The sequence below is a fragment of the Macaca thibetana genome, chromosome 6 (assembly GCF_024542745.1).
Source record: "Macaca thibetana thibetana isolate TM-01 chromosome 6, ASM2454274v1, whole genome shotgun sequence".
Lineage (NCBI taxonomy): Eukaryota > Metazoa > Chordata > Mammalia > Primates > Cercopithecidae > Macaca > Macaca thibetana.
The window spans coordinates 20984306-21007210 of NC_065583.1; the positions used below are offsets into that span (position 1 = coordinate 20984306).

General features: G+C 41.4%; 3 protein-coding genes across 4 annotated transcripts in view; all 3 read left to right on the forward strand.

Moving 5' to 3' along the window:
• The window catches only part of SLU7 (SLU7 homolog, splicing factor), an 867785-nt gene that overhangs the window by 566742 nt on the left and 278138 nt on the right, over positions 1-22905 (forward strand). The window lies entirely within an intron of this gene.
• Positions 1-22905, forward strand: part of ATP10B (ATPase phospholipid transporting 10B (putative)) — a 364478-nt gene that overhangs the window by 232668 nt on the left and 108905 nt on the right. For both annotated transcript variants that reach the window (XM_050794772.1, XM_050794770.1), the window contains exons 4-5: positions 10143-10430; positions 11974-12168. In XM_050794772.1, the coding sequence (XP_050650729.1) occupies positions 10156-10430; positions 11974-12168 (470 nt within the window). In that variant the 5' untranslated portion in view covers positions 10143-10155. The remainder of the gene's footprint in view (positions 1-10142; positions 10431-11973; positions 12169-22905) is intronic.
• Positions 12879-14096, forward strand: LOC126957221 (phospholipid-transporting ATPase VA-like). The gene has a single exon (XM_050794828.1). The coding sequence runs from the start codon at positions 13023-13025 to the stop codon at positions 13410-13412; it is 390 nt and encodes a 129-aa protein (XP_050650785.1). The 5' UTR covers positions 12879-13022; the 3' UTR covers positions 13413-14096.

A 22905-nucleotide genomic window follows, 5' to 3' on the forward strand; every position in this document is an offset into this window, starting at 1 on the left:
AACCGATCGGGGTTAAAATCTTTAATTGACTCAAGGACTAGTGATGGGGCTGAGTGTGGCATACTGAAGATGCTTGAGTCATGGAACGGACTCCCCTCCCATCTTTCCTTTCCCACAAAGGCCCATTCTATAGGATTACATTTGTCATGTATTTTAATTATCTTCTACAGAATTGCATCCTTTCATTAATTTTATTTTAAGTGGTTGCTATTTCTTTCTCACTCTCTCTTTCCCACTCGTTCCCACTCTCACCAACCAAAGACAACAATCCCCACCCCACCCCACCCTGCATACATTTCTTCTTAATGTTGCTTTCTCTCTAGAGGAAGTCAGCTTCTGGCATCCTAATTATAGGACATGTTTTGTAGCCTGTGAATAAGGCACAATCACAGCTCTTGTTCTTCCCATTGGGAAGGACAGAGCACTTTTTTGTGCTCATAAGAACTGATTCCATACAAGCAGCTATATGTAGATGCCTGTAGCTGAGTACAGTGCAAATGGGAATGCTAAAGTTCAGCCTTCCTCAAGGCTTCTAGTCTATCCAAACTCCACTGCAGAATAATGTCTCTGCTTAGACTACTGCTTTCCCACGAAGGCCTCACTGAACTTTCCTGGGCAGGTCCAAACTACAAAACTTATGGAGGGTCTTTCAAATGGTGATTTCTGTTTTCTGGCATATTTGTCTGCAACTAGATATCTTTTTTGAATCTAAAATGTCATCAATTTAATAATACTTTGTGAGTTTATGTAAATAAGCAAACACTAACATAGCAATTGTATGAAACAATCTAGTTTCAAAAATATTAAAATGTGGAAAAAGGACATCTTGTATTCTAATAAATATAGCTTTTACTGAAATGGATTAGTAAGAAACGACAAGTTCTACAGAGAAATCATTCTATTCCCCTTTTCTTTGTTTCTTCGTCTGTAAATGGGTTTCGGTAAAATCAGTAAAAGACAAGTGATGGTCATTACTCAAGTAAATCCACTCAAAATAAGTAGAAAAAGCAAAATGGGTAAGAAATTTATGATGAGATTGTTTTACTACAAATCCTTCTTTGATCTACTACAATGCTTGGGGGAATGGATAGGAATCTGGCTCACTGAATTTTTTTATTTAATTCAGGGTTGATGAAAAACCTGTTGTTTGTTGTTCTTGTTATTGTTTTGACTTTGTGTTGCGGGGAAGAAACTTGAAAACCACGTTAGCAGCCTTTCCTGTGTTAGTAGGTAAACCACAAATAATGGAAATGACTGATCCTTTCTGGGCGAGTGGTGATGTTTCTGAACCTGGTTCCCAGAAGAGCAAATAGAGACATACAGGTGTAGGCCAATGTTGTCATAAGGGATCAACAATTTTTATTTTAATAAAAGTAGTTCCTGTCAGTGCCTATTAAAAAAAAATCAATACTGTCAAACCACTTCATTTAGGTATTAAGGTTTAGCTCAAAGCCAAAGTTAATACTGAAGTTTTTGGCCAGGCATGATGGCTCACGCCTGTAATCCCAGCACTTTGGGAGACTGAGGTGGGTGGATCACCTGAGGTCAGGAGTTTAAGACCAGCCTGGCCAAAATATGAAACCCTGTCTCTACAAAAAAATACAAAAAATTAGCCGGGCATGATGGCAGGTGCCTGTAATCCCAGCTACTCAGGAGGCTGAGGCAGGGGAATCACTTGAACCTGGGAGGCAGAGGTTGCAGTGAGCCAAGATCTTGCCGTTGCACTCCAGCCTGGGTGACAGAGTGAGACTCTATCTCAAAAAAAAAAAAAAAAAAAAAAAAAAAAAAAAAATTGAAGCTTTTGAGAAGTGAGTTCACCTAAAGTAAAATATATTGCATTTAATAAAAATGCTATTTGAGTGTGGTAAAAATTGAGAAGATGATTCAAGAATGATTATAATTCGTGAAAAACTGATATAATTATTGATTTGAAGATCTTCTAACTCCAGACTATTTCTTCTTCTTTGGTTATTGTTTGCTAATTAGATGTCTAATAGGAAATCTTTTTTTTTCCTGAGATTTATACATTTTGCCCTCAGGGTAGAGTGGTTTAAAAACTCCTACGGTTAACTGAAGGCCAAAGTTTCTTAAATTCTAATTCATTCTAATATCAGAGTTTTATATTATTTATCAAGAATCTAAGTATAGATTAGACTTAATTTTATAGATTTTTTCTCCCATAGTCCTAACCCACTGATACACTTTTTAGAGAACTGGGCATGGAGGAAAAATAATTCTGAAGTAAAGACTTATTTCTGCTTTTTAGCCTACTTGGGTCTCCATTCTTGAAGTCAACACTTTTGCTGTAGCCACAGAAGACTTGCAAATATGGCTTTGTCTTCCTAGGATGCTTACTTACAGAAACACAGCGCGCGCGTGCGCGCACACACACACACACACACACACACACTCACCCACATATACACACAATAGTACTCCATTCAGCCACCTCTCACTCATTCCCTGATCTCAGTTCAAGCCCCACCTCTTGGGAGACAAGGTCCCATCCCTCTGTAATGTGGTCACTGCACCCTGCTCTCTTTCATGGTATTAAATAAAAAGTGTAGGAGGTCATTGTTTTGGACAAAGCTAGGCCCCAACAAACCAGACTAAAAATTAAAGTGGAGTCACTTTCACTAAACTGAAACTAAATTGTTATCCACCTTCAGAGAAATCAAGAGAGAGACATAATTTCCCAAATAGGTCAGTTTCAATTGGTATGAAAAGGAAGTTGCCCCTGCCTTTAATCCTCACAAAAAAAATAACCTGATGTTAACCAGTCGGTTATTTTTCTATTGTTCTGTTTCCTGTTCCTGCCTTACAAGGAAACTAATTTTGAAATGACGAATTCATTTTTGTTTTGTGTTTCTGCTTTCTTCAGCCCTTTCTATAAAGCCAATCTCCTCTGTTCAGCTCATTGGAATGCTGATTATATTTTATGAAATGAAGTGCTGCCCAATTTTAGAACCAAAAATAAAGTTAATTAAGATCTTTAAACCTGTTGTGATTTTGTCTTTTGACAGTGGCACTTTTCCTGGTTGGTGAATATATATTTATTTCTAAAAGTGTGTGTTTAAAATCTCTCAGCCACCTAATGTAAGCTCAGGCAGAAAGGGATGTATGGGTAGGTTTTACTCACCTGGTATATAATAAACAAGGATTCAATAAGTATTTGTTGATTCAATGAATGACTAGTTGATTTATCCCCTAACAATGAAAATGAAACTTGCTAGAGGTGGGGTTTATTTGGGCTCATTAAAATGAAACAGAAAGGAACTAGAGTCAATTGGAAATATGAGCCAGGTAAGGTGGAGAAAGTTTGGGAGAGAGAAACAGAATTCCTCAAAAAACTGAAGTTGGCCCAGCTTATTAGGCTAAAGGTCCCCCATATAGGATTGTCCTTCTATCATCTAGATGACATTGTGCCCAGAAGAGAATAAGGCTGGTGCTTGAGAGGATTATCACTTCAAGTCGTGATCTGAGTATAAATTAGCAAAATTAGGTAATCCTCAAGTTATTTCTAGTGGGAAGTGCCATTTCAAAAATCTAGAATGAGACAAAGGTTTTACAACTTAGGGAGTTCTTCAGGCGTGCCCCACCCTAAGCTTTCTGCAAGCAGCAATAAACCACACCTCAGATAATGGGGTTATACAATCCCTCTTTGTTTCCTGTTCCACTCTCAGGAAGAAATACTTTATTTGGAGGGGAAGGGGCAGTCGGTCAAAGAGCTGCCTCTGCCCCCAGTCTCCGTCCCTCCAGCCCACCATTACATGCTTCTGCCAGAATGACGCTTGGAATCTGCACTCACAATGTGTCATTTCCCTGGCACTCTTCAGACTCTCTCTTGCCCTCAGCATAACAGCCTCAGCAGCCATCTGACCCTGCGCTGTCTCTCCAGCCTCAACTTTCGCCACTCTTTGTCTCCCGTTCCATGTACTCTACACCAGGAGTCCCCAGTCCCTGAGCCACGGGCCCATAGCAGTCCATGCCTGTAAGGAACCAGTCCGCACAGCAGGAGGTAAGTGGCAGGCGAGCTCTGCCTGCTGTCAGATCAGTGGAGACATGAAATTCGTATAGGAAGGCAACCCTATCGTGAATTGTGCGTGCAAGGGATCTAGGTCATGCCCTCATGAGAATTTAATGAATGCCTGATAATCTGAGGTGGAACAGTTTCATCCCAAAACTATCCCCCAACCACTGTCCATGGAAAAATTGTCTTCCATGAAACCAGTATCTGGTGCCAAAAAGGTTGAAGACCACTGCTCTGTGGAACACCTCATGAACTTCCTCCCGTTTCTGGAACTCATTCTTCTACCTGGAGCACTCTTCCCCAACCTCCCTACCTAGCTAACTCCTACGTTTCTTCAGGTAACTTTAAATAAATGTTCCTTTTCCCACGAGCCCTCCCCTGACTATACCACTGTGCGTATGTGTGTGTGTGTGTGCGCGCACACGTGTGCACATATGTACACATACACATATATACACACACACAAGCATATACATTTTTTCTGACCCATGGAGACGTCTTACCCTTTACCTCTAAATACTCTGGGGTGAATTTCCTAAAAACAAGAGTGTTTTTATATATAGCCACCATATAATTATCAAAATCAGGAAATTTGAGATTGTTAAAATGCTATCACCTAACTGTAGTTCACATTCAAATTTCGCCCATTGTCCAAGAATGCCCCTTATATCTATTTTATCTTCCTCTAGTATAGGATTCAACCCAGAATTATGCATTACATTTAGTTTTTATTTTTATTTTAATCATAAACAGTTATTTTGCCCCTTTTTTGACCATTTACACTTGAAAAACGCAGGCCAGTAGTTTTATAGAATAGCTCCCCAATTTGAGGTTTCTTAATGTTTCTACCAGAGGGGAAACTCGTGTTCTCAATACATCATGTCAGGAGGCAAGAGATGTCATTGTATCCCATTATTTGTGATACTATAACCATAATAGGTCCAGCACCCAAAATGTGCAGCAAATCAATATGCCAAGATGTCAAGTTGCAGGAGAAAGAGATTTAACTGGAGGGCTGTCAAATGAAGAGATGGGAGGAAACCTCAAGTCCATCTCTGAGGAGTTTGGGGCTAAAGTTTATACGAGTTTAGAACAGGCAGAAGTGTGAAGATTGTTGATTGGTCAAAGAGTGCAGGGTGAAATCATAGGACAGAGAGATGAAGAAACTGTGTCCTCGTCCTCATGCTGATTCTGTTCCTATGTGGGGTCCTCAAATGGGTTGACGTCAGTTGTTTCACTGGTCTTCAGGATTTGAAAAACATCTTCAGCAATTATTAAAAGCCTTACGATTCTAACATCAGAAACTCAATCTTAAAACCCTTATGACTCTAATGTCAGAAATCCTATCTTTAGGAGCAATGGGGAAGCAAATGGTCTAGATCTAGTGACTTTCAGTTACAAGGAAGTAGGTCAAAGTGCAACCTGATTAATGCTTAGTTATAACTCTATTTCTGTCCAGAATTCTTGTTAACCCTGTGAGGACAGCTTCAACACTTGCTTTGATCTCTGTTGTAAGGTGGTGTCTGCCACACTTCTCCACTAAAAAGTGATTCTTTTTATCATTATAATGAATAATATTAGGGGAAGATACTTTGAAATTATATAAATATTTAGTTTCTCATCAAACTTTCATTCACCAATTTGACATTCAAGTTATATCTGCTTTATTTTTAAGGAAGTTCATTTTACATGCTTAAAAAAAAATAAAGACTATTCTTATGATAAATGGACTTTTAATCCTGCCCCACCGAAAATAACTACATTTCCCACATCAATCCAATCTCTTGATTTAAGAAGATCTTACTACCTAATAGTGAGAGAAGTCTGATATGGATGGCATTCACCAAGGCAAGATTTCTCATTTGCATTTTCAGCGCTATTCATGATCTTTTCATTTCCTTTTCCTTTGCAGTAAAAAAGAAATCCATGAAAGTGTGTGTGTGTGTGTGTGTGTGTGTGTATGTGTTTTGATGGAGTCTCACTCTGTCGCCCAGGCTGGAGTGCAGTGGCACGATCTTGGCTCACTGCAAGCTCCGCCTCCCAGGTTCACGCCATTCTCCTGCCTCAGCCTCTCAAGTAGCTGGGACTACAGGCGCCTGCCACCATGCCCGGCTAATTTTTTGGATTTTTATTAGAGACGGGGTTTCACCGTATTAGCCAGGATAGTCTCCCGACCTCGGTATGCGCCTGACTCGGCCTCCCAAAGTTCTGGGATTACAGGTGTGAGCCACTGTGCCTGGCTGGTGCTTTTTTTATAATAACAAAGAAAATACACAATATTATTTCCAGCTTGCTAAATGTCATAATATTGCTTTTGGTCACATTATGATAGGCATCCGTAATTACATTTACCTTTTCATGCTTGCTACAAGGGCTTACTTAGTCTCTGAAGAGCTTCCTGCAGCCTTGGGGTCTGTGGATTGAAAATCAGTTGGATTGATGAAAGCTATGAGGAGAATTATGATGAGGGTCAGATCATATGGGCATGAGGAAAGTAAAATATTACCATTTAAACTAGAAATAAAACTTTTCCTAAGCGATCATATTTACCATGACAGGCTGGGTAATTCACTGTAAGATTAATAGTACTTGACATTCACTCATCCACTTATTCAAAAGAAAATTATCCTATGAGCCTACTACATGAGAAGGACTATTATATACGACTTCTAACTTTATAAAATGTATCTTTGAATAATTTCCGTCTGAGTCTTTAAGAAAAATTTGGCCAAAAAGAACCGTGAGAGTTTGCTTGTTGGCTTTATTTAAAAGAGTTCAGAAACTGGAAACTTCTAGGTAAAGCAGCATTTTTTTAAATCATCATTATACTTGAAGATCTGGGATATATGTGCAGAATGTGCAGGTTTGTTACGTAAGTATACCTGTGCCATGGTAGTTTTCTGCACCCATTAACCCGTCATCTATATTAGGTATTTCTCCTAATGCTATCCCTCCCCTAGGCCCCCACCCCACAACAGGCCCCGGTGTGTGATGTTCCCCTCCCTGTGTCCATGTGTTCTCATAGTGCAACTCCCACTTATGAGTGAGAACATGCGGTGTTTGGTTTTCTGTTCCTGTGTTGGCTTGCTGAAAATTATGGTTTCCAGCTTCATCCATGTCCCTTCAAAGGACTCATCCTTTTTTATGGCTGCATAATATTCCATGCTGTATATGTGCCACATTTTCTTTATCCAGTCGATCATTAATGGGCATTTGGGTTGGTTCCAAGTCTTTGCTATTGTGAACAGTGCTGCAATAAACATACGTGTGCATGTGTCTTTGCAGTAGAATGATTTATAATCCTTTGGTTATATCCCCAGTAATGGGATTGCTGGGTCAAATGGTTCTTCTGGTTCTAGATCCCTGAGAAATCACCACACTGTCTTCCACAATGGCTGAACTAATTTACACTCCTACCAACAGTGTAAAAGCATTCCTATTACTCCATATCCTCTCCAGTATCTGTTGTTTCCTGACTTTTTAATCATCACTATCCTAACTGGTGTGAGAAGGTATCTCATTGTGGTTTTGATTTGCATTTCTCTAACGACCAGTGATGATGAGCCTTTTTAAATATGTTTGTTGGCTGCATAAATGTCGTCTTTTGAGAAGTATCTGTTCATATCCTTCACCCACTTTTTGATGGTGTTGTTGGTTTTTTTCTTGGAAATTTGTTTAAATTCTTTGTAGATTCTGGATATTAGCCCTTTGTCAGATGGATAGATTGCAAAAATTTTCTCCCATTCTGTAGGTTTCCTGTTCACTCTGATGATAGTTTCTTTTGCTGTGCAGAAGCTCTTTAGTTTAATTAGATCCCATTTGTCAATTTTGGCTTTTGTTGCCATTGCTTTTGGTGTTTTAGTTATGAAGTCTTTGCCCATGCATATGTCCTGAATGGCTTTGCCTAGGTGTTCTGGGGTTTTTACGCTTTTAGGTCTTACCTTTAAATCTTTAATCCATCTTGAGTTAATTTTTGTATAAGGTGTAAGGAAGGGGTCCAGTTTCAGTTTTCTGCATATGGCTAGCCAACTTTCCCAACACCATTTATTAAATAGGGAATCCTTTCCCCATTTCTTGTTTTTGTCAGGTTTGTCAAAGATCAGATGGTTATAGCTGTGTGGCATTATTTCTGAGGCCTCTGTTCTGTTCCACTGGTCTACATATCTGTTTTGGTACCAGTACCATGCTGTTGTGGTTACTGTAGCCTTGTAGTATAGTTTGAAGTCAGAGAGCATGATGCCTCCAGCTTTGTCCTTTTTGCTTAGGATTGTCTTGGCTATACAGGCCAAGACAATCCTAATTTTTTGGTTCCATATGAAATTTAAAGTAGTTTTTTTTTAATTCTGTGAAGAAAGTCAATGGTTGCTTGATGGGTATAGCATTGAGTCTATAAATTACTTTGGGGAGTATGGCCATTTTCACGATATTGATTTTTCCTATCCATGAGCATGGAATGTTTTTCCATTTGTGTGTGTCCTCTCTTATTTCCTTGAGCAGTGGTTTGTAGTTCTCCTTGAAGCAGTCCTTCACATCCCTTGTAAGTTGTATTCCTAGGTATTTTATTTTCTTTGTAGCATTTGTGAAGGGGAGTTCATTCATGATTTGGCTCTCTGTTTGTCTATTATTGCTTATAGGAATGCTTGTGATTTTTGCACACTGATTTTGTATCCTGAGACTTTGCTGAAGTTGCTTAGCAGCTTAAGGAGATGTGGGGCTGAGATGATGGGGTTTTCTAAATATACAATCATGTCATCTGCAAACAGAGAAAATTTGACTTTATCTCTTCCTATTTGAATACCCTTTATTTCTTTCTCTTTCCTGATTGCCCTGGCCAGAACTTCCAACACTATGTTGAATAGGACTGGTAAGAGAGGGCATCCTTGTCTTATGCTGGTTTCCAAAGGGAATGCTTCCAGCTTTTTCCCATTCAGTATGATATTGACTGTGGGTTTGTCATAAATGGCTCTTATTATTTGAGATACTTTCCATCACTACCCAGTTTATTGAGAATTTTTAGCATGAAGGAGTGTTGAATTTTATCAGAGGCCTTTTCTGCATCTATTGAGGTAATCATGTGTTTTTTGTAATGGTTTCTGTTTATGCGATGAATTACATTTATTGATTTGTGTATGTTGAACCAGTCTTGCATACCAGGGATGAAGCTGACTTGATGGTGGTGGACAAGATTTTTGATGTGCTATAAAGCAGCATTTCTTTGCCACCTGGGCAGATCATCTGCTTGATCAAGTACTTAGTTTCAGAAACCACCAAAGGGAGTGGAGAGAAAGGAAGGGATCCCCTATCCCCACCCCCAGCCATCTAGATTAAGAAAAGCCAGTTGAGTGGACAGTAGCACAGCCCAGTCACCTTATGGACAAATTTCCTAGGGAAGAACCTGTCCCATCTATTCTACTTATCACTCTCCTTTGAGGTCCCAGCCACAGGTGAGTTTCTGCAAAATGTCATCAGTATCAGAAAATGCTAGCGCCAAAGAAAACCTAAAGAATAGGTACCTTTTCCTTTGTCTTAAGATGTGTCCCAATATATTTTTCTGTACTATCCAATTTGTTCCTCAGAAAAATCTTGTGGAAAATCTATAGTAAGAACAGTGTTCCTCATTTCACAGTGAGGAAGCTGGAGATCAGCTGATGGTGAAGGGACAGTTCCCTACTGGGACTGAACCAGAGCTAGACTTCTGACCTGCAGGGTCTTAGCCCAGCAAGCCACACTTTAGCTATCCCTGACAGCCCCAACTAGACCAACAGCATGTCCCACCCACTTCAATGCTTCCATGGCACATATCCCAGTGTTAGGAGCATGTTATTTATGTGATTATTTGTTTAGCGTGTCACCCTAGAACATAGGGATTCTAACATCAGAAACTCAGTCTTAAAATCCTTATGATTCTAATGTCAGAAATCCTATCTTTAGGAACAGCAGGGAAGCAAATGGTCAGGATCTAGTGACCTTTAGTTACAAAGAAGTAGGTGAAAGTGTGGGCTGAGGCTACTTTCAGTGTCTACCCTGCGTGGTTGGGGGAGAAGTGAACAGGCCAACATGCTGCATGTTTCTCCTAAACATAGTTCCTCCTGTGTCTGTTTTCACACCCTAGCCTGCTGCTGGAAATGGCCCTCTCAGTGGACTCATCGTGGCATCGGTGGCAGTGGAGAGTCAGAGATGGCTTCCCCGATTGTCCATCAGAAACCACACCGCTGCTCTCTCCGGAGAAAGGGAGACAGAGCTACAACTTGACACAGCAGCGGATCGTGTTCCCCAACAACAGTATATTCCATCAAGATTGGGAAGAGGTCTCCAGGAGATATCCCGGCAACAGAACCTGCACGACCAAATACACCCTCTTCACCTTCCTGCCCCGGAACCTCTTTGAGCAATTTCATAGGTACAGATCCACTTATCTGAACAATACTCTTTTTAGAGAAAGAGTCTCATTCTGTTCCCAAGGCTGGAGTGCAGTGGCACAATCTCGGCTCACTGCAACCTCCACCTCCTGGGTTCAAGTGAATCTCCCACCTCAGCCTCCCAAATAGCTGGGACCACAGGTGAGCACCACCATGCCCGGCAAATTTTTGTACTTTTATGTAGATACGGGGTTTTGCCACGTTGCCCAAGCTGGTCTGTAACTCCTGGGCTCCGGGGATTTGCTTGCTTCAACCTCCCAAAGTGCTGGAATTACAGGAGTAAGCCACCACACCCGGCCAACAATACATATTTTAAACAAGTATTTACCACTTAGATAAACTCAGAGATACTACCCTCTGGGGGCCACCTTACCTTTAATATCCAAATACATTTATCTTAAGAAGTTTTTGTGGTTCATTCTTTAATTCAACAAATATTTGTCAGGTTCTACTCTGTCTCAAGCCGTGAGCTGGGAGCTAGAGATACATAAAAAAATAGAGAGGCAGAGAGAAACTGTCCTTATTGAATATATTGTCTAGTAAAAGAGACAGTCATTAGTTTTTTAATTATATAAATTGATGTAAAGTTGTAAGTAGAATAGATACTTCCAAGGAGAGGTATATGGTGCTACTATAGTGAATAATAAGGAAATCTTGGCCTAGTTAAGGAAGTCGGGGAATTGAAGTGTAACATGAAAGAGAGACAGCATTACCTGAGTGAAAAGGGACAGACAGAAGTCAGCAGAAGACCTGCGGACAGACCTGCACATGCCAAGGCACTGTGGCAAGAGAGAGCAAGATACACGTGGAAAACTTGAAGACATCAGCAACTCTTTTGAGATAATGTATGAGGTCATTTTAAATTAAAAGTTATGTGCTTATATATCATCCTCAATATTGTAATTATTATTATAAATGACCATTTACTGAGCAACTGCTATGCTCCAGAGCCCTCTACTGTGTATTACTATGCTCCAGAGCCCTCTACTGTGTATCATGCAAAAATTATATATCATGTAATATTTATAGGACCCCTTTAAAGTCGATAATACTATCCCCATTTTGTGCAAGAGGAAATAAGCTCGAAAAAATCACACAACTAGTAAATAACAGGAACAGAATTTAAAACTAGATGGTTTTCCATTCCTGAGAATAATCATCTCCAGTCTCATCCATAAGAATGACAAAACGAACTTTGGGAACTTAGGGGGAAAGGGTGAGGAGGGGAGAGGAATAAAAGACTACAAATTAGGTGCAGTGTATACTGCTCGGGTGATGGGTGCACCAAAATCTCACAAATCACCACTAAAGAACTTATTCATGTAACCAAACACCACCCCAATAATCTATGGAAATAATAAGTAAATCTAGATGGGTTTGGCTTCAAAGCCATTACCATAATGTTGGAGGTGACACTGAAGGAGAATGTTTAGTTGATCAAGGCCAAACAGTAGGGAAGAAATGGGGGAGAAAGTACATTTTTCTTCTCCATAGTGTTTACTCACACTTCGCTTGCCCCTCCAGATGGGCTAACCTCTATTTCCTGTTCCTGGTGATTTTGAACTGGATGCCTTCCATGGAAGTCTTCCACAGAGAAATCACCATGTTACCACTGGCCATTGTCCTGTTCGTCATCATGATCAAAGATGGCATGGAGGACTTCAAGAGACACCGCTTTGATAAAGCAATAAACTGCTCCAACATTAGAATTTATGAAAGGTAAGAGAAACCATCCCTGTGTTCTTTCTTGCAAATGGGTTATGCAAACTCATCAGCATAGCCTCAGGATGAGTCTCTTTTCTTCCATTTTATTTTTCTAAATTATTTAACTCACTGATTCTCAAGTGGGGGTGATTTAGACCCCTAGTGAGTATTTAGTAATGTCTGAAGACACTTTTGGTTGTCATACTGGGAGTGGGGGGTACTACTGACATCTAGTGGGTAAAATCCGGGGGTGCTGCTAAATATCTTATGATACAAAGGACAGCCCTGGGGAAGAATTATTATCGTATCAAAATGTCAATAGTGCTGAGGCTGAGAAAACTTGTTTAATTTGTATAAGCACTTATATTATTAAGCACACAGATGCAGTATTATTAAAGGTGAGTTGGAAGCTTAAGAATTAAACTCTAGGATGGCTGGATTATCTTGGGAGACTAAGTTCAGGAGAAACTCTTTGGAGGATGTCAAGCAGTGTCTCCCAAACCAAGAAAATGTCTGCCATTTTAAAGCCTCAGTTGCTTGGGTTGAAATTCTTGCTTTTAGAACCTGGTAGGTTTTAGGACCCAGAGTTGGTACACCTGTTCTTGGCTGCCCAGGGTGGAAAAGGAAGACACCTGTGGATGACGTCTACATTCCAACAGGTGGAGTCTCAAACAAGTAGAAGGAAGTGGCTTGGTGGATACACACCTGTTCTCTGCAGGCTCTTTCCTCCTCATGTTTCTCCCCTGGGGTTCGCAGCCTGGCTTTTCGTTTTTAGTATCCTTCTGAAAGAAGAGAGAAAAATTTTCAGAGAAGGCAAGCAAAAGATGAAAATTAAATTATGAAAATTAAAAAGACAACATTGAGCAGAGATGAAAAAGGAAGGGAGGAAAAGGTGGAAAAGAAAAGAGGACAAGAAACGAGTGGTGGTCTCTAACCTGCCCTTCGAAGGATGGTCTCACAAAGAGAACCCCAACAGACATCATCGTGGGAATCAAATCAAGACCAGCAAGTACACCGTGTTGTCCTTCGTCCCCAAGAACATTTTTGAGCAGCTACACCGGTTTGCCAATCTCTATTTTGTGGGCATTGCGATTCTGAATTTTTTCCCTGTGGTCAACGCTTTCCAGCCTGAGGTTAACCTGATACCAGTCTGTGTGATCCTGGCAGTCACTGCCATCAAGGACGCTTGGGAAGACCTCCGGAGGTACAAATCAGATAAAGTCATCAATAACCGAGAGTGCCTCATCTACAGCAGGTAAAGCAAAAAACTCCGGGGAAGTCTTGGGCCCAGCCTGATCTTTCTGTGGCTGCTACCACTGCAGTTACTGTTTGTAGAAGAGATGGAGTAGGGAAATATCATTATTTTATTTCAGGGAAGCTGTTCAGTTCTCTACAGTGAGGATTATAGTCTGCAATCCAAAACAAAAGGAGGATTGAGTCAGTCTTTTAAAATTAGGAGGTCTTCATTATGTAGCATTTTCTTCGCTGTTTCAAATGTGTCTAACATTTAAGAGTTTTGCATATATTCTCATCTCTTCTTAACCCAGTGTGTGGCCATGAGCACATTTAAAGCTGGTTGAGGACACCGGGAGGGAATTTTGTAATTCATAAAATTTGAACCGTTCCTGAGGTGGTTGTGAGAGTTGCAGGAGATAATTATTAGAAAATGCTTAACACTATATCTGATATACAACAAATGCTCAGTAAATGCAAGCTGAAATTGCATTATTTTTAGAATGTAAAACCCAATATTTCCTTCATCACTAACTGTTTTTGAGAGTTATCTTCGATGTTGTCTCAACCAAAGCAAAGACTGCACACCACCTGTCCTGAAGTTGAGAAACCTTGTTTTAACTTATGTAAGTGCTCATATTATTAAGCACACAGATGCAATATTAATTATTTAGGGTGAGTTGAAATCTGAAGAAATAAACTCTAGGATGACTGGATTATCTGATGTCATTAGACATTTATTTAATGTCATTTTATACATGTCATTGTTCTACAAAGGTTCCATTGAGCGAATGACTAAATTAGGTTGTCAGGATAGGACATGCTTTCACTTGGCAAGGAAAGAAGACAGAGTTAGAGTGTGTCTCAACTTTGTGACAACCCACGTAGTCCTAAAAGAAGCAAGGGAGTTGAGTCTGGGCTTACAAAGAGACTAGAGATACAAAGCACCTTCAGAGCTAGCAGTTGGCAGCCTAAGATGATCGAGTCTCTAGCAAGTAAGAGCTTGACTTGTTGCTGAACAAAGAAAATATCCATGTCTCACAAGCAGTACCCTAGGCAGTCTCATTCCCTCTTACTCTTCACCCCAGTTCAGCAGACATTCTGCATTGGCTCTGGTCCTTGTTAGAATGAAAGAGGCTTGCTTCAAGGTATGTACTCCAGCCATTTAGGCCCTGCTTACTTCTAAGGAGGGGTTCTCTTCTCCAGGGGACTGAAAGGTGGCCAGCTTGGAGCTGGCTGCTGAAAGGGTTTATGAGCCAAACTCCACTTGGAAAATGGTAGCCAGGGGAAACCTCCAAGATGAGTATCTAATGCAATGACTTTAGATGGTATTTACCAATATCATCAAAGAACCCCCGCAAGAAACTCCATGTTCATCCCTCAGCAGCAAATGAGCTTCTCGTCTCTTTGCTTGGAGGGACACAGTTGCACGTTTACAAAAATTTATCTGAAGGGTAATTGTTTCCCCAGCTAGATCTAATTGTCTTGAATGTTGTAAGCACACTAGACAGCCAGAGTTAAGATTTAGTCGTTCCTCACCTTTGAATATGAAAATTATAAAGAGAGGATGAAATCACTGCTGGGGTGTGATGCCTTTCTTTGAAGAGGCTGTTTTTGAGAAAGCATTGTCTGTCTGCCCTTTCTTTCTTTCTTTCTTTCTTTTTCTTTCTTTCTTTCTTTCTTTCTTTCTTTCTTTCTTTCTTTTTTTCTCTCTTTCTCTCTTTCTCTCTTTCTCTCTTTCTTTTGACAGAGTCTTGGTCTGTCACTCAGGCTGGAGTGCAGTGGCACCATCTCGGCTCACTGCAAGCTCCACCTCCCAGGTTCCGCCATTCTCCTGCCTCAGCCTCCCGAGTAGCTGGGACTACAGGCTCCTGCCACCACGCCTGGCTAATCTTTTGTATTTTTAGTAGAGACAGGGTTTCACTGTGTTAGCCGGGATGGTCTCTATCTCCTGACTTCGTGATCCGCCTGCCTCGGCCTCCCAAAATGTTGGGATTACAGCCGTGAGCCACTGCACCTGGCCGAGAAAGCGTTGTTTTTCTTTTGGCACCAATCCACGGTCACTTTTTGTTTTCCACCTTACTCTCTTGTTTTCTTCCATGGAATATACACAGTGGGGAGCCAGGAAGCTGGGCCGTCAGGAAGGAATGCACGTGGGCTGCAGTGAGCCTGGTCCTGTTCTCGCTCTGCCGGAATATCACAGAATCATGGCCTGGTTCTTGGAAATAATCTGTATGGATTAGACTACAGACTCACCTCTGCTAGGAGCTGGCTAGACCTAGGCCAGGCTGCTGTTGTTCTGTTTCCAAAAGAGCCTCCAGGGAACATTGGGAAACCGAGATGATAACAATCTAGAAAAAAGAAACATTAGTCCACCAGCTCACTGGTAGGGAGGAGCATGAAGCTTTCATAGCAGTATTTCCCAAAGTGTTTTCAGTGGAATAACAGTGACAAAGAAATAGTCTCTGAAAAAATATGTGCACGGCCAAATTACATATGCTGGCCCTCCTCCAATCACCCAGAGCCCATGAAGGACTAAGGAAAGACACAGCAAAGAAACCTGTTCATCTTTGATTAATGCAGTGTTGCTTTAAATTTACTGGGCTTTGGAAATATTTTTTAATATCTAAGTTTGGGAATTTTTACTTTTTCAAGTATATAAAAATAATTGGCCACAGGGACCAGAGAGGTAATTAAATTGACTGAATAGCTTCTAAAAAGCAATATTACTCTTGGACTGATAAATGGCCAATGACACTTGGTATCAGTGTTAGGAGGCAATAGGGAATGGTGGTGAATATGGCAAAGTGGAGAGGCCATGCATTTATCCCAGGAGACAGAGCTGGTCACTTAGCTCCTGCTAATTGTTATTATGTAGAAGTATAGGCCTAGTGTTGCCAGATTGAGCTTTATTAGGGCAGCTGAAAATTAATATTTTTATTTGAAATAACCTGACTTTTAACTGGTTTTATATTACTTTGTAACTGACGTAATTTTTTCAAACACCTCAGACCTATTTTTTTGAACCTGAAGTTCTATTTTGCTTATGAGCCCAAAAACTTGCAAACTTTGCTTCAAAATATTCTATAAATCTGGAGTCTCTGCAAAAGAATAATAAGGTTCTTTTCTTGTTGGTGCTTTTTTGAGATGGGCGGTAGGGGCAGGGGTCTTAGTACATTGCCCAGGCTGGTCTAGAACTTGGCTCGAGCTGTCCTCTTGCTTTAAACTCCCAAGTAGGTGGGATTGCAGGCACGCCATCACTTCTGGCTGTAGGTTCTTCTTTTGAAGTTCATCCTCAAGGGCCAGAGAGAAGGTATGACCTTGAGTTAAGAATGCAGGCCTGGGAGGCAGAGGCCTGTAGTCTAGGCCCAGATCTCAGACTAGTAATAGCTTAGGAAAGTCATTCAAACATATAGACCTCAGTTTCCACTTTTGCAAAATTTGAGAGTCAGACTAGATCTTGTCCTGTGAGATGCACTAAGAAAGAACAGAACCCATAGCCAAATAAATTTACCCATTAATAGAATAAAGGTTCTAGGATGACCCTCAGTAAGTAGCCTATCAGTTTTGTTTAACCCAGCTGTCTGTCAGTTGAGATGTTCTTTGCCACAGTAGGAGAAACTTCCATTTTAACAGGTTTAAACAACGAAGAGACTTCCTTGGCTTAAGTCACTACAAATGTCCTGAGGTGGAAGGGCGATCAGCATGGTTCAGTCAGCATCCTAGATCCATCTCTCACCAGTCCTTTTCATTCAGCCCTCCTCAGCGTCATCTTAACTCTCAGGCAGACTTCTCTCATGGCAATGAAATGGCTGCAGCAGCTCCAGCCCTCACATCTACATGTGATCGTGTACGAAAAGAGAAAGAAAGATACTTCTGGTAGCCATCTTGGAAGGTCAAGGAAGCTTACTACTCCCTAGACCCTCCTCACATCTCAGCGGCCTCACATGCTCATCCCTGAACCGGTCCCTAGAGGCAAGAGATGGGATTGTACTAACTAGGTTATAATACCTGAGCCACAGCCCCACCCACAGAGCCCAGCATGAAGTCAGCTTCCCTGAAAGCCTATGGGCCATTCAAGGAAGTCGTAAAAGCCAAAGTTTTTTTAAAAATGAGATAGTTTCCAATAGAATGAGGAACAGATGTTGGAGAAGCCACCTCAATGTCCTCAACACTATCACTTTAAAATATTTTTGAGCCTTGACTCTTTGTAAATTGCTTTCCACATATTAACAGGAATATACACATCTTTGGACATTCTATACTATATGTCCCTAAAGTTTTTCCACCTCTGAAGTGGATTGATTTTATGAAAGACCCCAGCAGAGGAAGCTAGGACATGCTATTAAATAGATAAGTGTTAGTTATTATCTTAACTGATGGATGCCAAAAGACATATCCTTTTGCCATATCAAGGACACATGGCAGATGTCAGGAAAAGAATACAAGATCTAACAGGACAATTCTCTTTTCTGGGAAGCAACATAAGAAATTACATCTCATGCCCTAGCCCTATCCATTTATTTGTTTCACCTCAGATTTACACATTTGAGCAACTGATGCTTTTTTTTTTTTTTTTTTTTCTTTTTTGTGCAATTGAATAGTAGAGCCTTTGGAATTTTGCTCATGACCTAAACCCATGCATCATCCAGCCTAGACTTAGGCTGTGAGGAAATGTCTTTTTGCAAACAACAGAAGCCTTGTTAACAGAATTACAATCCCATTAGAGCATTTTCTTTTAATATAGCGACTGTGTTGGTGGTCTAAAGGTGACCCATTAATCAGATTTATGGAATGACTTCGAGGAGAGATTAGCTTCAGAATTGTATTAGTTTAGTTTCTCCCAGGGCTCAGTTTAATGAATTTAGAAACCATACCAGCAAGAGATTTGTATTTTTCCATCCAGCTTAGTAAATTTTTATTTGTATTCAGAAAACATGCAGTACAGAGCAGGGAATGGGAACCGAGGGAATCCAGGGTGGTTTTTGTTCCCTAATGTAATGAAACGTAAGCCCTCCACAGTTTCAGCAGCTGGTCACTCACTTATTCATCTGTTCAGCAAATATTAATTCAAGACTTAGTGTGTGCATTGCCATGGCAAACCTTATGTGCCCTCAAAGGACTCTCAGTCTAGGGGTCACGAGGAACTTACAAATAGCTACAATGTCCTACCTGCAAAGGGATACAGAAGTGCAGAGGATGTGGTGACCCACCCACCTGCAGGAACCATCAAGGCCAAGGGAAGCTTTCAGTAAAGAGGTAAAATTTCAGGAGAGCCCTGAAGGAGGAGCAACATTTAACCAGGCAGAGGGAACATAATTCAGCTCATAGCCTGTTCTTGTGTCAATGAAATGTTGTATGTGTGGCTTTTGCTGGTATTAGAAAGACCAGGACCAAGAAATGATAGAAACTTAGGGGAAGAATAATACAGGTTAGATTTTTTTTAATCTGACTTTTTACCGAGACTTAGAGCATCTCTCTTCTGTAAGTCAGGCAGATGCTACAATACACAGTTTTCTGACAGTGTAGCACCGAGGGCCTGGTCTGGCCTGCAACCTGTTTTCTTTTGTCTGTGAGTTGCCTTTTGCACCCGTGTCCTCAGGAAAACCTAGAAGGGAGGAAGCCAGAGGTCCTGATCCTGGTTATGTCACTAATTCACTACATGACCTAAATGAAGCCACTTAAGCAGTTGGGGACCCATGTGTCTCCTCTTTAAATAGTGATCATGATATCTCTCTGGCATATTTTGTGAAAAGGTGTTAAGATGACATGCAAGAGGGCTTGAAAATAAAGAAGCTATAGAAATAAACTTCAAAATGCAATGCCGCAGGGTGAGTAAAGCAATGACCTTACAGGATGCTTGGCATGGAGGGCTTAGACATGGGACCTGGGCTTTTCTCAGAGCTGCCATTTACCAAATGTGTGGCCTATGTAGATATTTGATCACTTGGGCCTCCATTTCAACCTATATAAAATGGGGCCCATACTAGCACCTAACTCCCAGGGTCACATGGATCCAATGAGATTATCTTTATAAATTGTTTAGCTGAGTGCCTGCACTGTAAGTAGTACTAAGTAATTGGTTTTTGTTTGTTTGTTTGTTTGTTTGTTTGTTTGTTTTTTTGAGCCCAGGCTGGAGTGCAATGGTGCAATCTTGACTCACTGCAACCTCTGTCTCCCAGGCTGGGGATTCTCCTGCCTCAGCCGCCTGAGTAGCTGGGATTACAGGCATGCACCACCACGTCCGGCTAATTTTTGTATTTTTTGTAGAGACGGGGTTTCACCAAATTGACCAGGCTGATCTCAAACTCCTGACCTCAAGTGGTCCTCCCACTTCGGTCAGTCTCCCAAAGTGCTGGTATTATGGCATGAGCCACCATGCCTGGCCAGTAATTTTTTTTTTTTTTTTTTTTTTGTATTTGCAACCATCTCAAGCTTAATTTTTTCAATGCCAACCCCAGCCTGAGCCTTCATCTTTTTTGCTGTGTGTCCTACACATACAAGGGTGGAATTGCTAGTTTTATTGGTAAAAGCCAAGGACATTCACTGAGCCACAGATACATAGGGTTATAATGATTTAAAAGCAAAATCTATGCTTTGCGCTGTCATTTTTTCCTGCTAGTCTATGTGGCAGGATTTTAAAATCTGAATTTAGCAGACCTCTCTAGGTGTTAGCCGTCTTTCTTTCCTTTCTATCCACAGCGCACTTGAACATACCCACACCAAGATTTTGATTCAGAAAAAGGATGTAAATGGCCTCATCTGGCTCATAGCGTCAGCCACTTGGTCCAACTCAACTTCTTAACATAGACTCTACATTAGAATATCATATTTGTACAGCTGTTAATAAAGCTGCAATTTGGTACTAATATTTCCTCTGAATAACAGCCCTCAAGGAAACCCCCAAAGCAGATGAACTGATTGACCAGGCAGAATTTAAGCTTTACCAGGGCTATTTGAGCATCAAAATACAGTCACAAGCCTATCTTCACCCTAAAACTATATTCTGGGGTTGCTGCAGGTATTAAATGAGTTACTGCTTTTAAAAGGCTTAGCTTTGTGCCTGGCATCCTGTGCCACTCATAAAATGTTAGCTTAAATATTGCTAAGGAGAGTTTGATGGCCTTGATAGGCAGAAGTCATCATGAGCTTAACCCAAGGGGAGTAAGAAAGAATGACCACTGGCTGGAGTTTGGAACTGCATGAAAGAAGACAAAGAAAATCTTTAACCATAGAACTTGACTCCAAGGTCTAATAATATAACAAAATGGGCCTCAGGGAGGACTCTGAAAAATGCAGACAACAGAAAAACATCCATTACCCCCCCCCCCCCCCCCCCCCCCCCCCCCCCCCCCCCCCCCCCCCCCCCCCCCCCCCCCCCCCCCCCCCCCCCCCCCCCCCCCCTCATTTGAAGCCTGGCTATGAAAAGTGCCATTGGCTGGACTTACAGACCAGCAGATCATTGCATCCAGCCCTCAGGCCTTTGCTCTGCCCTTGGCACCAACAAACCAGGCTCCTTTCTGAAGCATCCATTTTGCAGGTGCCCACGCTACTCCCACTGCCTCACCCTGTGCTCACAGAAGGCCATAAACCATTTGGGCCAATTCAGCTTGTCATTTCAGGAGAGAATGCTTTAGGTCGTCCCCAAAACACACTGAGTGGGAGAGTCATAAAACAAGAATTCAGGTATCCCTGATGCTCTGCACTCTTGTCATCAGGCATGATTTGTATGTCCACAGGTGAGGATTTATGGCCTCTGTTTTGCCATTAAGGAAATCGGAAAAGGTGAGGCTCCTGTTCTCAACACAGCCTCTACTAGGTTTATGTCACCTTCTTCTGGGGCTCAATCAGCTTCTTGCCTCACTCCAAAACAGAGCCACGAGATCATGCTGAGCCATGTCGCTCCCACCACCATCACTCATCTGTCCTTGTAGACACACCTGTTCACATAGGTGAACTTATGCAAGTTAGATAACTTTCTGAGCCTGTTTCATCATCTATGAAATAGGGATAACGATAACAATAAAAGCTATTTCATTACTAGGCAGCTAACCTTTAATAGAGGTTAAATGCTGGGTTCATTATAGGTATTCAATACATGTAAGCTAATAATTTAATTTATCATTATTAGAAGTCTCCACTAGGGTATCTATAACAACAACAAAAAAGATAGATGTTAAAATGGCCAAAGGTTATAAAAAACTGCCTTTCCACTACCTGTATTCAAGAAAAATATACACGGAATCAATTGATATTTACTGAACACTCCCCCATGTGCTAAACACTATACCCAACTCTGTGTGCATATAGAAATATAAGACCCAGGATCATTGAAGCTCTTAGCAAGCTTCTTACATTCTTTAAAATGGAAGATGCACATGACAATTAGGAAATAGGATGCTAATATGCAGGGAAGTGTGGCAACAAGATGTGCACCATCATGTCCAGTGCCCAGGAGTGAAAAGAGAAAGGCAGCATTTGGATCTGCAGGAGTTAAAGGACGAGCATTTGGGAGACAATTCATGATCTTGAATACCCCCAATCTGAAGAATTGTACCCTGTGGCTATGACCTTGCTGGATGGCACCTGCGACTTCTATGTCTTCTGAAGCACAGTGTTTCCATGGCCATCACTGGTGACATTCTATGTGCAGTTCTGCTTTCTTTACTGCCACCACATGGTCAAAAAGGTCAGGAGTAGGTTATCTCCAGACCTGAGGCTTCAAACATCCTCCTGGTGTAAAGAACTTTATACTGTATTAAGGTAACCCAAATGTTCCACCCCTCACTAGCTTCTGGGTATGAATGAGGTCCCATTAATAAAAACGTCCCAATGACATGCCATTCAGCTCCAATCTGCTTACTTAGGACTTCAGTCCTCCCACCCTAATCCTCAACTCTCCACGGATATATCTAGGCATCCTCAGATTGGTAAATATCACATGTGTCCTCCACTATTTCCAGTCCAGCCAGGGGTTCTGGTCACCCCCTTCTCCCCACCCCCTGCCACTTCTCTGGCCTCAGCTGTTTCTTTCTGGTGCTTCCCTGAGCCCTGCAATTCTAATCCACCTCCCCAACCCCATTGTGATCTGTAGGTCACACAGGTTGTAAGCAGGGAAACCAGGATTCAAAGCCTCTCTCAATCCCTATGCTGCAGTCATTCTCTCGGGCATTCCTCTCTCACCCTGGGTTAGCGACATGGCACTGAGCATTCTGGGCTGGCATTTGAGCTTCCTGAAGGACAACCCAGGTCAGCTCATCATCCTATGTGGAATGGGAAGTTCCGCAAGATAACTAATACTTCTGACAAATCCCCTCTACACTAGTTGCCTGAAACTGTTTTAATAAAATCCAGATACTTGAAAAATGGAGCCTTCAGCATCCTCTCCTCCCTCTGTTTTCCCTTTCACCTGCTCCCTGATGGCATACAGTTGGCATCCTCTTAATAATCCCTATCTCCTCTCGGAAAGCCGTTTAGCACTGCACTACTTAATTTTCCTCGTGGCAGAATCTTCCAGAT